The 14,279-nt window shown below is 40.6% G+C and overlaps 1 protein-coding gene across 1 annotated transcript; it reads right to left on the reverse strand.

The window, feature by feature from the left end:
* Positions 1-10,961: 10,961 nt before the first annotated feature.
* LOC104596480 (protein NUCLEAR FUSION DEFECTIVE 4-like) lies at positions 10,962-14,199 on the reverse strand. The gene is made up of 2 exons (XM_010257660.3): positions 13,234-14,199; positions 10,962-12,360 (listed from the first exon to the last, which is right to left on the reverse strand). The coding sequence occupies exons 1-2, from the start codon at positions 13,717-13,719 to the stop codon at positions 11,191-11,193; spliced, it is 1,656 nt and encodes a 551-aa protein (XP_010255962.1). The 5' UTR covers positions 13,720-14,199; the 3' UTR covers positions 10,962-11,190.
* Positions 14,200-14,279: the final 80 nt, after the last annotated feature.

Raw genomic sequence — 14,279 nt, forward strand, 5'->3', positions numbered from 1 at the left:
AAGTTTCAATCGTTTGTAGGTGACGGTTAGTTAAGCATCAAATGACATGTCAAAATTTTAGAGAAAATCTCTTTGATTCCAAACGCACTAGATTTTGAGTCGACAAGAAGGGGTGAAAATACATTTTTAGAAGGGGGAGAGTTAGTCAATGGGATTTTGGTTCCCGAATAATTTTCTTGGTGGATAAATAACTTTTGAAGAAACTTTCACTTTGGTACCTGAACTTTAGGGTAATGTCAAGTTAGTACCTGAACTTCAAAATCGTGTTACTAGTGCCCAAACTTTTGAAAACCGTCAATTGAATACTTGCCGTTAGTAGTCCATCAATTAAATAACACACGTGATGTCACACGTGATTTATAACATTATGAAATTCCAAAATTACCCATTTAAAGAAGACGTTGTTCATTGTCTTCTTCCTTCAACTTGAAACTAAACTAGAGTAACCCCGAGAATGATCAAGTGCTCTTCCTAACCACCACCCTCTCCCGTTAGCCCCATTTTGGGAACTCTACTTCCACCAAACCAAACCTAGCAACAACCTAGCAAGCAGAAACCAAAGGCCCTCTTTAATATCTACATCCACGTTGATCCCTCTTACACTTATCACCTGCCCTTTCGTGGTGTCTTTTCTTGTTAAGTCATCCATTCCGATTTCCGACGACCCTCACGAATGTGAACTAGAGATGGAGCCAAGGCGGGCATCCCCATACATATGGAGTATCGGAAGCGAGAGCAGAACTCATAATTCTCTCAGGCGTGATAGATTAAGATATGGTAATGGTGGAGCCTGGAATAGTTCAAAAACTATTCGCAACCATACTACATACGTTCCTGTTTGCACGGAAATTTCCGCTAGAATCACCGGAGATGATGATGAGTCTAGCAAGTGATGCCATATTCCAGGACTGAAGATGCCAGATGATTATAGAGCCTTCCCAGCCTATATGGTATAGATTTTCATCCCAGTAGCAGTGACGACAAAAGCCCATTTATATAGGAAGTTACTGTAATCGAACAACTCTGACAGGAACACCTTCATGCCGAAGAAGTGACGACCGATGAAGCGGTTGGAAGGAGAACCGAAGGCAAAGGCAAACCCAAAGAGATAGTAAAATAGATCACCGACGGCTGCATTCAGCACGTTGGTGAGCATTATGTTCATGGTGCTCTTGGCGTGAACTGAGCCGGCATAGAGCATGGCGAAGCCTAGTTGCATAACGAAGACGAGGTAGGTCCAGAAGAGCTGGTAACTATTGTCGATGGCATGAGCTGCGTCTGTGAAACTATTCTGCACGGCACTAAACTGGTTGTAGATATAATCGGCGACGACAATGGCGTTAGCGGTGCCATTTAATAGTGGGACGAGATTGGATGCCACATAGGTTAGAGACACCATGGTCAGACGTCTAGAGAGAGAAATGCAGAAGAAAATTGGAGTATTGAATTCTGCGACTTCAGAGAAATTTTGGTCCCTCGGGAACCATTTTTATATCTAGAGAGACCGAGTGAGATATGCTCCAAGCCAAACGAGAGGATCTGACTTGTGTTTTGACTTATTTAGGTACGTAACATGATTGTCAGATGTCTTTACGGGTAGTAAAAGTATTTATTTAATTTATAGAGAGACCGAGTGAGGTACTTTTCATGCACAGTTCATTGTCTTCTTCCGGAAAATTAAATGATGTCCAAAGGGCATTTGTGTCATTTCACATACCACTTACCATTTTAAACTAAATTGATAGATTTCAAAAGTTTAGATACTGAAGTAACACATTTTAAAGTTAAGATGCTAACTTGATACTACCCCCACAGTTGATAGGAGAAAATTACTAATATTTAAAGGGAGACAAAAACTTTTGGGAGAATGAAAGTTCAGCCCAGGGTCAGAATATTTAGGCCCAAAGTACAGTTGGGGTGGGTGCCAAATCCAAATTGATGCTAATTCACGGGAAGGCATTGGTGTATAGAGTAAAAATTTGACATTTTGAATGTTTATGAGTCTGCAGTAGAAATAAAAAATCTGCATTGGACCTATCTGTATTTCTCAAAAAAATGTTCTAATTTTTTTTAATAATGAATTTTTATGACAAATAGAAAATAAGTTATCGAGGGCCTAAAGAAGTGAGTCCGGATCTCCTGCCCATGAGAACTCTACCCACAATTATCGCAGTCACACATGAAGAACATCGGGGAGATGTTCCAAATTCACGGGGATAGTGTATTGTGGGTAGGCATGAGCAGAATTCTCGTGGGCAGGAAATCCGGACAGATAAAGATTTGTTTTACATCAACTGTGGACACAAATCAAGCTATCTGCGAACAATTAAAGCTTGATTCGCCAAATTCCAAATCGAGTCAACTGGGTCAAGTAATATGAACCTCGACTCGTAAATAATAAATTTTAGGCACCTAACCGAGCTTTATTACCTGAATTTTCAAATGTGCTAGTACCTGAATGTAATGAAATATTAGGAACCTAACCGAATACTTGAATTGTCAAATGTACCGGCCTAAACTTTGGGGATAGCCTTACTTTACGGCCTAAACTTTTAAATGTTCAAAAATTCAACTACGTAGAATAATGTTAAATTGAAGAGTAAAATTACAAAAAATGCCGATGTTTTGAGTTTTTTTTTTTTTTTTTCACAACTCATATTTAATTTGGACTTTGGACCAATCTAAAGGCAGCAAAGTAAGCATCTAAAAGAAACCAAGGCTCAAATATCAATACGTATTGTATTGGGAGCTTTCTAATACGCCCCTACAGAGAATGTATCGAGCAATATCAGTAGTTTTTTTAGTTCTTTTTTCCAAATCCGGTTAAAATAGAGACTATATAGACTGGGATGAGCTTACTGTCCAAAGCAATGTTTTCAAACCATCGTTGACCCAGATGGTCAGACCATTCGGACCGAAAACCGTTCAGGCGACCGGTTCTATTTTACCCAAGGTTCAAAATATCGATACGCCAGTAGGGGCATATCAGGCGTTTTGATACTTTCTTGTTTACTTTTTTATTTATTTATTTTTTTTTCAAACCTAGTTTAAGAAAGCCGGTCTAGGACCCCTCCATCCCCTGAACCGATCAGACCCCCGATACACCCATTGTAGGGGCATATCGGAAGGGTCCCAGAATGATACATATTGGCTGATATGTAATGATACTTTGAACCTTGGTTTTACCCCAAACCCAGTCTTTGCCTCTTTGGTCAAAAACTGTTGAATTAGTCAATGAAGACCCGGATGGTTTGACCATTTGACCATTGAACTGTTCGACCCAAAGAACAATTTGTAGTTTATGAAAAGAGAAGAAAATCTCTCAAATCTAAGATCTACTGGAGAGAGAGAGAGAGAGAAGATCTACTTTCATCACCGTTGTCGTCGTCGTCGCTACAACATGCAAGTGACCTCCTCCTCTTCCTTCTTTTTCTCTTTCTCTCTCTCTCTCTCTTCTAAACTCTCTCAGCCATCAACAACTTCTCACATCTCTCTCATTCTCAAACAGTCAAACCTTTTTTTCTCTTGTATTTATATGCATTTTATCCTAATATTCCAATCTAATGGGTAAGATGACATATCACTAGTTACAATATTTAAACCGTTCGAACCATTTAACCCAAACAGTTGAATCGTTAACCCAAAAACCGGTGGCAAGAACAGTTCTGTTTCCGAGCTGATTTTTAAAACCTTGGTCCGAAGTCTAAAAATAAAAGATGAACAGTGAAAAAAGAGTTAGTCAAAACATAGGCATTTTTGTAATTTTATCTTTTACTATAACATTAGTTTAACGGAATTAGATTTAAATATATATTTTTAGAAGTTTAGAATTCAAATAATAAAGTGGCATATTTGAACGTTCAGACCCTAAAAGTGAGACTACCCCAAATACAAGATGTCTATCTGCAACTTAATTATCCTAGTATTTTTAATTTTTGAGTCATTTACTAAGATGCCCATATAGTTTCTCGTCTTTACCAAGACTCCCATAATAGTTACTCCACCTGCCGTTAGAAACCGTTTATATATCAATCACGTGATCTCTGAAAATAAATTTTTATTTCAAAAATGCCCCTAGCAAGTAGAAAGTCTCAACTTGTTACTAAAGCGAACAATTTACAGAAGATGATGGACTATAAGATGCACGGAGCAACAACACGAAAACCAAACAAAACGTCACATGCTAAAGAGTATCAAGACCTATGGTGTATCTAGTAGGTGTTTGGAACCGATGTCTGAAATGCTCACCGTTTGAAATCTATTACTGAAGAAATGCTCACTGTTTGGTTGGGCATTTTCCTGAAAAATGTTTTTTTTTTTTTTGTTTTTCTAATATTGCTAGCAACAGTATGCTGATGTGGCACTGAAAATGCCTATGTGGCAGCAATGGTCGCAAACAAGAAAAAAAAACTGTTTTATAAGAAAATGGCATACCTATGCAACACTGTTTTCTCCGACAAAACATCACCAACAGGATCAATTTATTAAAAATTTGTATTGATCAACCTGAAACATTGCAAGTAAAAGTGGCAATAGTACCAAAAACAACCTAATTTTACTGCTGAGTTGCAAGCAAATTTATTCCCACCTCGGGTGAGAGATTGTACTCAAAAAAAGTTGAAGATCTTCCAAAGAAACCTTCTATGAAATAGCAGTAACTTGAATTGAGAGAGACGTGCAAAAAAATTCTGTACATGTGTAAAAACAACCTGCCTTACACCCTTTTATAGATTGTAGAGAGTCACTTGGAAACATTTCTTGTACAGTCACGAATTTAAATTAGGTGATTGATCTTTCTGTACAGTAGCATGTGTGGACATTCTCCAACCAGTTTCAGCAGCGACAAGGAAAAGAGAATGGGATTACAAGGGAGGGGGGTGAATGATCATACATCGGAGAAATGTCACACAATGTTGGTGAAAGCTGAAATGCTGTAGCCGAAGTAGCAGAAGAGAGGAGACCAAGAGATGCTGAGAATGTCGAACTGAATAGCCCAGTCGACAGTACTATTATTTATATTAGAATATAGTACAATGTTACAGAAAAAGACTAGAATGCCCCTGATTAGTGATGGGACACCCAAACAACTTAAAACACTAAACAGGCTTAGGCCCATTAACACAGACCCAATACATAATAACTTAAACTCAAATACATGCTAATAAGAACTCTTATCAGTCGAACCATCAATACATAAAAAAACTTCAACCTAATACTCCCCCTCAAGCTAAGCATGGATGTCAATCATGTTTAGCTTGCCAAGAAGGTCCATGAACTTTGCTGCAGCCAACCCTTTAGTCAGTACATCTGCAATTTGCATCTCGGATGGAGTATAAGGAATGCAGAGTTCTCCCGAGACTGTTCTCTCTCTAACAAAATATCGATCAATCTCAATATGTTTTGTCCTGTCATGTTGCACAGGGTTATTTACAATGTTGATGGCAGCCTTGTTGTCACAATACAGTCTGAGAGGACCCTCAGCTTTAATACCGATCTCATTAAGAAGGGTCCTAAGCCATAAGAGTTCAACAACCCCGTGAGCCATAGCTTGATATTCTGCTTCTGCACTTGATCTAACAACAACATTCTGCTTCTTACTGCGCCATGTGACCAGGTTCCCTCCCACAAATGTACAATGTCCTGAAGTTGATTTTTTGTCTCCAACAGAACCAGCCCAATCTGCATCAGTATAAGCTTCAATTTCAATTCTATTGTTTTTCCTGAATAGAATTCCCTTTCCTGGGCAAGTCTTCAAGTACCTGAGAATCATTTCAACTGCTTTCATATGAGGGATCTTTGGAGAGTGCATGAACTGACTGACAACATGCACAGCATAAGCAATATCTGGCCGAGTGAGGGATAAGTATATCAGTTTCCCTACCAATTTTTAGTATCTCTCTATCACAGTAGTCCTCCCCTACTGATTCCTGTAGGCCATGATTCTGTTCTATTGGAGTATCTACTGGCCTACACCCTATCATGCCTGTTTCCTCTAGGAGGTCAAGAACATACTTCCGCTGACATATGTAGATTCCCTCTCTTGACCTAGCAACTTCAATCCCAAGAAAGTATCTCAAATGGCCCAAGTCTTTGATATCAAATTCCGAAGCTAAAAACTCCTTCAGTCTTTTTATCTCTTCCAAGTCATTCCCGGTAATTATCATATCATCCACATAAACAATGAGTGCCGTAAGTTTGCTATCCTGTCTCCTTATGAACAAGGTATGGTCTGCACCACTCTAAGTGTACCCCACTTTCTTCATGGCCCCACAAAGCCTCTCAAACCATGCACGGGGAGATTGCTTCAACCCATATAATGCTTTTCTCAGTTTGCACACCTTTCTATCAAAGTCATAGCCTGGTGGAAGTTCCATAAATACCTCTTCATGAAGGTTACCATTTAGGAAGACATTCTTCACATCTAACTGATGAAGTTCCCATGAAAAATTTGCTGCTAGTGACAGTAGAACCCGAATTGTGTTGAGCTTTGCTACTGGAGCAAAGGTTTCTTTGTAGTCAATCCCTTCTTTTTGAGTAAACCCCTTTGCCACAAGTCTGGCCTTGTACCTTTCAATGGACCCGTCCTCCCTGTGCTTTACAGTAAACACCCACTTGCACCCAACAATGCTCTTCCCCTCTACTAGATCCACTAATTCCCAAGTTCTTGCTTTCATTAGGGCTTTCATCTCTTCATTCATAGCTCATTTCCACCTTGGATCAGACACAACCTCTGAGTACCTAGAAGGAACACACACAGAGGAAAGAGCAGACACAAAGGAGTGATAGGCAGGAGATAAATGTGAGTAAGAAACAAAATCAGCAATGGGGTGCCGGGTGGTGCAAGAGCGGATAGGCTTACGGAGAGCAATAGGGAGATCCAAATCAAAAGTATGTGAGTTGGAATTACCATGGATTGTAGAGACAGATTGATCCGAGTCCAACTGGTTGCTGTCATGAGGTTGAGAGCCCCTTTTTCTTCTGTTGTATGTGAGTATCTCTTTCTGTTGCCTACTGGAGCCTTCAGGAACATCTACAGCATCAAGAGAGGTAATCGACACAGTGGGAGCTTCACTGGGTTGACCCGGAATGCCACAACAAGAAGTAGAAGAAGAAGATGGAAGACCCGAGGCAGATAGGGGAACAAAAAAGAAGGGAGAATGAGAATCCTCTTCCATTCTACTAGTCTCCCCCTGAAGAGGATTCTAAGAAGACTGAAAATAAGGTTGAGACTCAAAGAAGACCACATCTCTGGTGACATACTTTCTCTTGGAGACAAGGTCATAGCACTTGTAACCCTTTTGTGTAGGAGAGTACCCCAAGAATATTCCCTTTGTAGTCTTAGAATCCAGCTTGCTCTTCTTTGGATCCTTCACATGTATGAAACATATACAACCAAAGACCCGAGGAGGAAGGGGAAAGTCTAGAAGAGTGAGACACAAAATAGATAAAGGGATTTTCATACCCAACACCTTAGATGGCATCCGATTTATCAGATATGAGGCAGTAAGTACAACTTGAGACTAGTATTGCTTGGGGACTTTGTGCTGGAATAGTAAGGCTCGATCTGTCTCCAATAGATGTCTATTCTTGCGCTCAGCAACCCCATTCTGCTGAGGGGTATTAGCACAGGATGATTGATGTAATATGCCAACATCTTCTATGAATAAGTTCAAGGACTTTTCAAAATATTCAGCAGCATTATCTGACCTGAATTGCTTAATTTTTTTATTAAACTGCGTTTCAATCATCTTGCAAAATGCCATAGTTATCCGTGGTACTTTATCCCATCCTTTTAACAGGTAGATCCATGTACATCGAGAGTAGTGGTCAATAAAACTGATAAAGTAACAGAAGCCATCAATAAAAACAATGGGTGAAGGGCCCCAGACATCATAATGAACCAAATCAAAAGGAGCACAAATTTTATTACTGGAAATTGGATAAACAGTTCTACATTGTTTTAACATTTGACATACTTCATAGATTAAACTCTGACTTGAAATGCCCTTAAACAATTCGGGAAACATTTCTAATGAAGTGAATGACACATGACCTAACCTAGCATGCCAAAGATACAACCTACCTATTGACTCCACACTCTTCGGACTACTAGCAGCAGATGCTTGTAAGGCTGAACCGATGTCTGCATCAAAATAATAGAGGCCTTCATACTCATGACCGCTCCCAATCGTTCTCCTCGTCAATCTGTTCTGGAAGACACAATGAGTAAGAAAAAAAGTTATACTACATTTCAAATTTTTGGTAAGTTTTGAAACAGACAAAAGATTTGAGGTAAGACTGAGAACATGTAGAACTGATTTAAGAGAGGTCCTTGCTTAGGTCAACCACCCCCTTTCCAGAGATGGTGGAGAAAGACCCGTCAGCAACTCTCATCTTATCCTGACCAGACAACAAATGATATGAAGAGAATATGGAGGACATATGTGTCATGTGGTCAGTTGCACCGGAATCAATAACCCAAAAAGTAGAGTCAATAGAGCTAGTGGCACTGAAGGCAAAGACTACCTGATCTGGCAAGAGAGGTGGAAGCAAAAGAATTATTCCTTAGATGGGCTAATGCCCAGCTAAGGACCTCTACCTCACTAGCAGTGAAGTCCAAAGCACCAGTTCCAAAGGAATCAACAACTTGTCCCATAGGAGAAGAAGACACTGTTGGTATATTCTGTGAGTTGTCACCATTGTTGCTGGTGACAAGATTCCCACTTGTCGCATGACCCTTCTGTTGTTTCTTGTCATTTCTTAATTCAACTGGCTTCAGGTGAGGATACAGAACCCAACACTTTTCTTTTACATGTCTCTCACCACCACAATGAGTGCACTTGAGGTGCTTTTTGTCTGGATGTCTATTTCCCTTAGTAGATACCAGAGCTGAATGTTCTCCAAATTGTTCAGTTGGTTGAGTCTGAGAGTCAACTTGCATCTCCTTTCTCCTGACTTCTTCATTCCTCACCAGATAATAAACATGGTGTAACTCGGGCAATTCATCTCTCCCTAGAATTTGTGACCTTATACCCTCATATACTGGGTCCAGACCAGCCAAGAACTTGAAGGCTCTGCTCTCTTCAATCCGCTTATCATGTCTCTCCTTGTCCCTGGCATTTTCCCAATCTAATATCAAGTGATGGTCAAGTTCTTCCCAAAGACCTTCCAGAGTTGCAAAGTATGTGGCAATTGTCATATCACCTTGCCTTAAGGCAACAATGTCTTGATTCAATCTGTAGATTCTAGCATTATTTTTCTTCTGTCCATAGGTCTTAGACACATTTTCCCAAATCGTGGCTGCTGTAGGAAAGTGATGAATAGTCCTGGCAACCCGAGGAGTCATAGAGGCAAGCAACCAGGACATAACTGTGGCATTCTCCTTGCGCCACACAGCATACTCTGTACTGCCAACCTCAGGTTCCTTCTTGCTCCCATCTAGGTAACCTATGAGATCACGGGAAGTAATAAACAACATTGCGGAAACTGACCACTCCCTGAAGTTGTATTCATCCAGTAGCACACTTGTAATCTGCAAGCTGTGCAAATTAGGGTTTTCCAAATTTGAAGACCTTGCCGTAGGTCTGTTATCCCTAGAAGAAACCTCTCCGGATACTAAAGACATCTTGACTACAGCCTCTGTGTAGATGACACTGATTAAGACTAGCCGAAGCAGTTCTGAAGCAGTTCTGAACCAGTTCTGAGGCATGTTCTGATTAGCCGAAGTGATCACAGCAGGTTCTGAAGCAGGTTTTGATTAGCCGAAGTGATCACAACAGGTTCTGACAGCTCTCAACACAGTTTCAGACTTGTCGAGACTGTCGCAGTTCTGAAGCAGTTCAGTTAGAGCAGCAAGTGAGGTGTTCTGGGCTGGTAACCGACCTGAAACTAAGGGCTCTCCACTATTGTGCTATGCAGACTCCACTTGAACTTCGAGTACTGCAACTGTAAAGAGAGTGCCCCTCCTTACGACCAATACTAGGACTGCTGAAATCAGTCCTCAACTAGGTCTGTCCTATACAAACCTCTCTTAGCAGTCGAATAGCTGCTAACTACTAGAAACAGTCTAGTAGGACATCAGCTTCTAGGTCTTACTTCCCTTGCACCCTACAACCAAGGGAAACCCTAGGGTTTCACAGCAGCAATCAAGATGAAAAAAAGAAGAAGAAAGACAACAGGAGAGAAGAGATGGCGTCGGCTGGAAGGTGCTCAATGCTCTGATACCATGAAGGCTGAAATGCTGTAGTCGAAGTAGCAGAAGAGAGGAGACCAAGAGATGCTGAGAATGTCGAACTGACTAGCCCAGTCGACAATACTATTATTTATATTAGAGTATAGTACAATGTTACAGGAAAAGACTAGAATGCCCCTAATTAGTGATGGGAAACCCAGACAACTTAAAACACTAAACAAGCTTAGGCTCATTAACACAGGCCTAGTACATAATAACTTAAACTCAAATACAGGCTAATAAGAACTCTTATCAGCCGAACCATCAATACATAAAAAACTTCAGCCTAACAGTTATGCATTTCTCTTTGATTGGGTAAGCTGCAAATGAAGCAGTGCAAAGTAACCAGCAAATCTGGTCAAGCCCAAGGTGGTGAATGATCAAGAAAGTGCACACAATCAGCATGGATTGATTCATCCTAAGCTTTTGAGGAGGGCCATCAGGCCTTCTCTTTTCTTTTATATGTGATATATGGTTCATCATCATCCAAGACTTATTCCAACTATATGGGGTCAGTTACATGAATCTTTTCTTGCCATTTCTTGTATATGTGATATAAAGTCCCTTATATACACTTTTTTTTGCATATAATCAAATACAATATACTTACCCTCTCTCAAAAAAGAAAAGAGAAGAGAAGATAAAAGAAAAATGAGAATCACAAGCTGCAAGGAGAGTGTTGAGATCAGAATCGGTACTATAGGGCAGATTGAAAGCTCCAAAGAGATATGGAAAGCCAAACAAATGCTAATTTTTTATTGGTAAGTATATGATTGCTATGAACAAAAGAACAAAATGACAAAAAATACGTTCATTTCTTCTTTTCTTAAAGGCCCAAGAGATTAACTGCTTATTAACACATATATACACCAATAAAAAGATAAGCATCCATAATATCTAACAACAAATAAACAATGAAAAAACGTTTCATTGGCTATTTACTTTTGCTTGAACAAAACTTACTGATTTGCAGAATGTTGCAGTTGTCTATATGCTACCTGCTTGTATAATTTTCTTGTCCGGAAAAACAATCCCAAAGCAACAAGAAAACCCAAGAGACTAACTGATGCCATAATTAAAAAAGATAACATGAAGCAGTGAACACCACTGCAAGTCTTCCCACTGTCTGATGCTTCTTTGTCATAAATATAACCAACAACCCTCACAGAGAGAATATATGATCCAAGTGGACTTGCAATGGAAATGGTGTTGAATATGGTACCCATGTGCCGTACACCAAATACTTCAGAGCTAATAGTGGGCATTAATGACCATTGTGAACCATAACAAATGCCCACCAAAATTGATCCTGCATACAAAGCCCCAGGCAGACCAGATGCAATAACTATATGACCTATGCTCATGGTTGCCAGAGTGATGACCATGAATGATGGCCTTGCCCAGCCTCTCGAGTGCAAGAAATAATCAGAAATGTACCCAGCTCCAAAACGACCAAGGAAGTTCCAGATGCTCCAAAGAGAGACCAAAGTACTTGTCTCCACACTAGAGTAACCAAGAGATCCTCCTATTTGGCTGATATTATTCACAGTGGCCAGTCCAGATCCCATACCACATGCCATGGCGAGGAATATCATCCAGAAGTTAACTGTACTAATGGCTTGCAGAAGATTCAAGTCTTCTCCCCATGGCCTTATCCTCTTTTCATGAGTGCAGGATTCTTGATTGGTATCACTAGGCATGTCATGATACTTCTCTGCTTCCAATGGATCTGATTTGTCCATTGCTCTGGTCCCCTCAGGGTCCATAGTCCATGATAACCTACCAACATCCCTCCGCTGAGCTCCAATTGCAATACTAAGAGGGGAGGTTACCAACAAGAGGAGTACTACAAGCACAAGTATGTACATCCACAATTTGAAAGTTACAATGTTTTCCAAGATTATTATGACCATGAGATAAGCAGCAATTATCAAAGCAACAAGTGAAAAACCATTCAAGTGCCTTTTGTCATCTCCTCCATTTGTAGGATGGATTGTTACAGAACACATTAGTAAGAGGGGAGTGATGGTTGGCAACAAAGCAAGCATGAGAAGAAAGGAGCTTGGCTTGCCCCTGAATATTGTCTGATATACCTGAATCAGTATTGCTCCACTAAGACCAAGAAACCCCTAAAACAAGGAAGGTAAATTTTAGATATAACACAAGGTCAGAATGATCAAGAACAAATCAAAGACATCTGTACGAAACTTCCTGACAGGGCTACCAATACTAATGCATAGAGACATATTAGAAGTGTCCAGGGTTATGCAACCCCTACTATGCTTTGGATTGGGTTGGGTCAAACTTGGGCAACCCGAGCCAAACCAAACCTGATATGTTATCATCATAGATTCTTGTACATTATGTAGGACATGTTTATGTGGGAGGGGGAGGAAAGAGGATGATGATGAAAGGTGGTTTATTGTAAACTATTACTATAATATGATGCTTATGTATCAGTTTCATATACAAACTCTATAATTACTTGAATCTGATAGTATATGTTTATGCAAATATTTGTAAATTTGGTAGGTCTGAACCAACCCAACCCAACCAACTGGATCTCACAATTGGGTTAGGTTATGGTTGAGAACCTCATGTTAAAAATTGGATTGAGTCAGGATTGATCACAACTCGAGCCAACCCAGCCCAACAATTGGCACTATATACAGAGGAAGTTATTTTAAAACCATTATTGCCTTTGGTTATTTGTTACTACATGGATTTCTTCACTACTAATAAAGCTTCTCTCTCACACAAAGTAAACGTGAGTGTGGAATTTGGGGCCTTTTTAACACCAGTGACCAGTCTATGAATCGGGCCCTTCTACTACCATGAATTATTGGGCAAGAAAACCAAAACAGGCAATATAAAAATGGTCCAGACTTTGAATTAAAGTAGGCAACCGCAGCTAACAATGACATACCGAGTCGATCTCATCCGAAACCGAAACCAATATTTTTTTTCCTCTTTTGTTGTTGGGAAGAGAGAGAGCAAGATACCTTCATGATGCCGACGATAGTGCCACCATAATCAGGAAAATTCTGGACGGCGGTTACGACGTTAGCGGTGTTGAAGAATGTCTGAGCATGAGCAGCAAGAAACATGAACAAGCACATGAGTAGGACCGGCGGTCGAGGAAGCACTCCGATGACCGAAAGCCAGATAAGAAAGTAGCCCGTGAAGCACTGGATAGCTCCGGCAGTGAGAACAACCCACGGCCCTCCAACCCGGCTAATCCAAGAAGAAGAAGAAGAAGAAGACGAACAATAACGAGGACGGACGGCGACGGAAGAGTAGAGGAGGCCGGAGAGGATACCAGCGTTGGCACCGATGTCTTTGAAGACGGCGATGGAATCGAGGGTAGACTGATCGTAACTTTGACTGGATTTGAGCACAGGTGAGTAAATACCGAAGGCGTAGGCTGAGCCACTGGTGCACTGAATCCATATGCTGGCCACCGTCGCGATCCATTTGCTGCTCTCCATCAATCTTCTCTTCCAATTTCCGACTTCTTTTCCATTCACACAAAAGCAAGGATCGTAACTCCATCAAATCAAACACTTCGAAGGATCAGTTTTGATTTCGAACAACAGAGAACATCCGCTGCTTCGACCGTGAAGTCAGAGTTAAAAAATAAGCTACTCCCATTGGAGTAGCCCTCGGCTAAAACCGTGAATCACGGCCATCAGTGAATTGATCGATGTGGCCCTACCTCGATGGCTGTGATTCACGGTTTAAGCTCAGCGGTAGCTGATTTCTAATCGACTTAAGCTATACCTCCTGAATCCTCAGGCGGGCCCAGCACGGGAGTTACGTATGATATCAGCTAAGAAGCAGATCGACGACAAGTGTCATCACACTCAGGAGAGAGAGTCCAAACGTGATTACGCGGCAAAACAAGGCGATTCGTTGTGCATGGCGACAAAAGCCAAAAGTGATTCCACGTAAAGTAAAAAATGTCTACCAGACGCGCGTCATTCTTATTGCATGTCATGTACTAATCTTCACTCGAGTAGCGTTGGGACCATGGAAAATAGACGTCAGA

The sequence above is a fragment of the Nelumbo nucifera genome, chromosome 3 (genome assembly GCF_055504915.1).
Source record: "Nelumbo nucifera cultivar China Antique chromosome 3, China Antique-T2T, whole genome shotgun sequence".
Taxonomy (NCBI): Eukaryota; Viridiplantae; Streptophyta; class Magnoliopsida; order Proteales; family Nelumbonaceae; genus Nelumbo; species Nelumbo nucifera.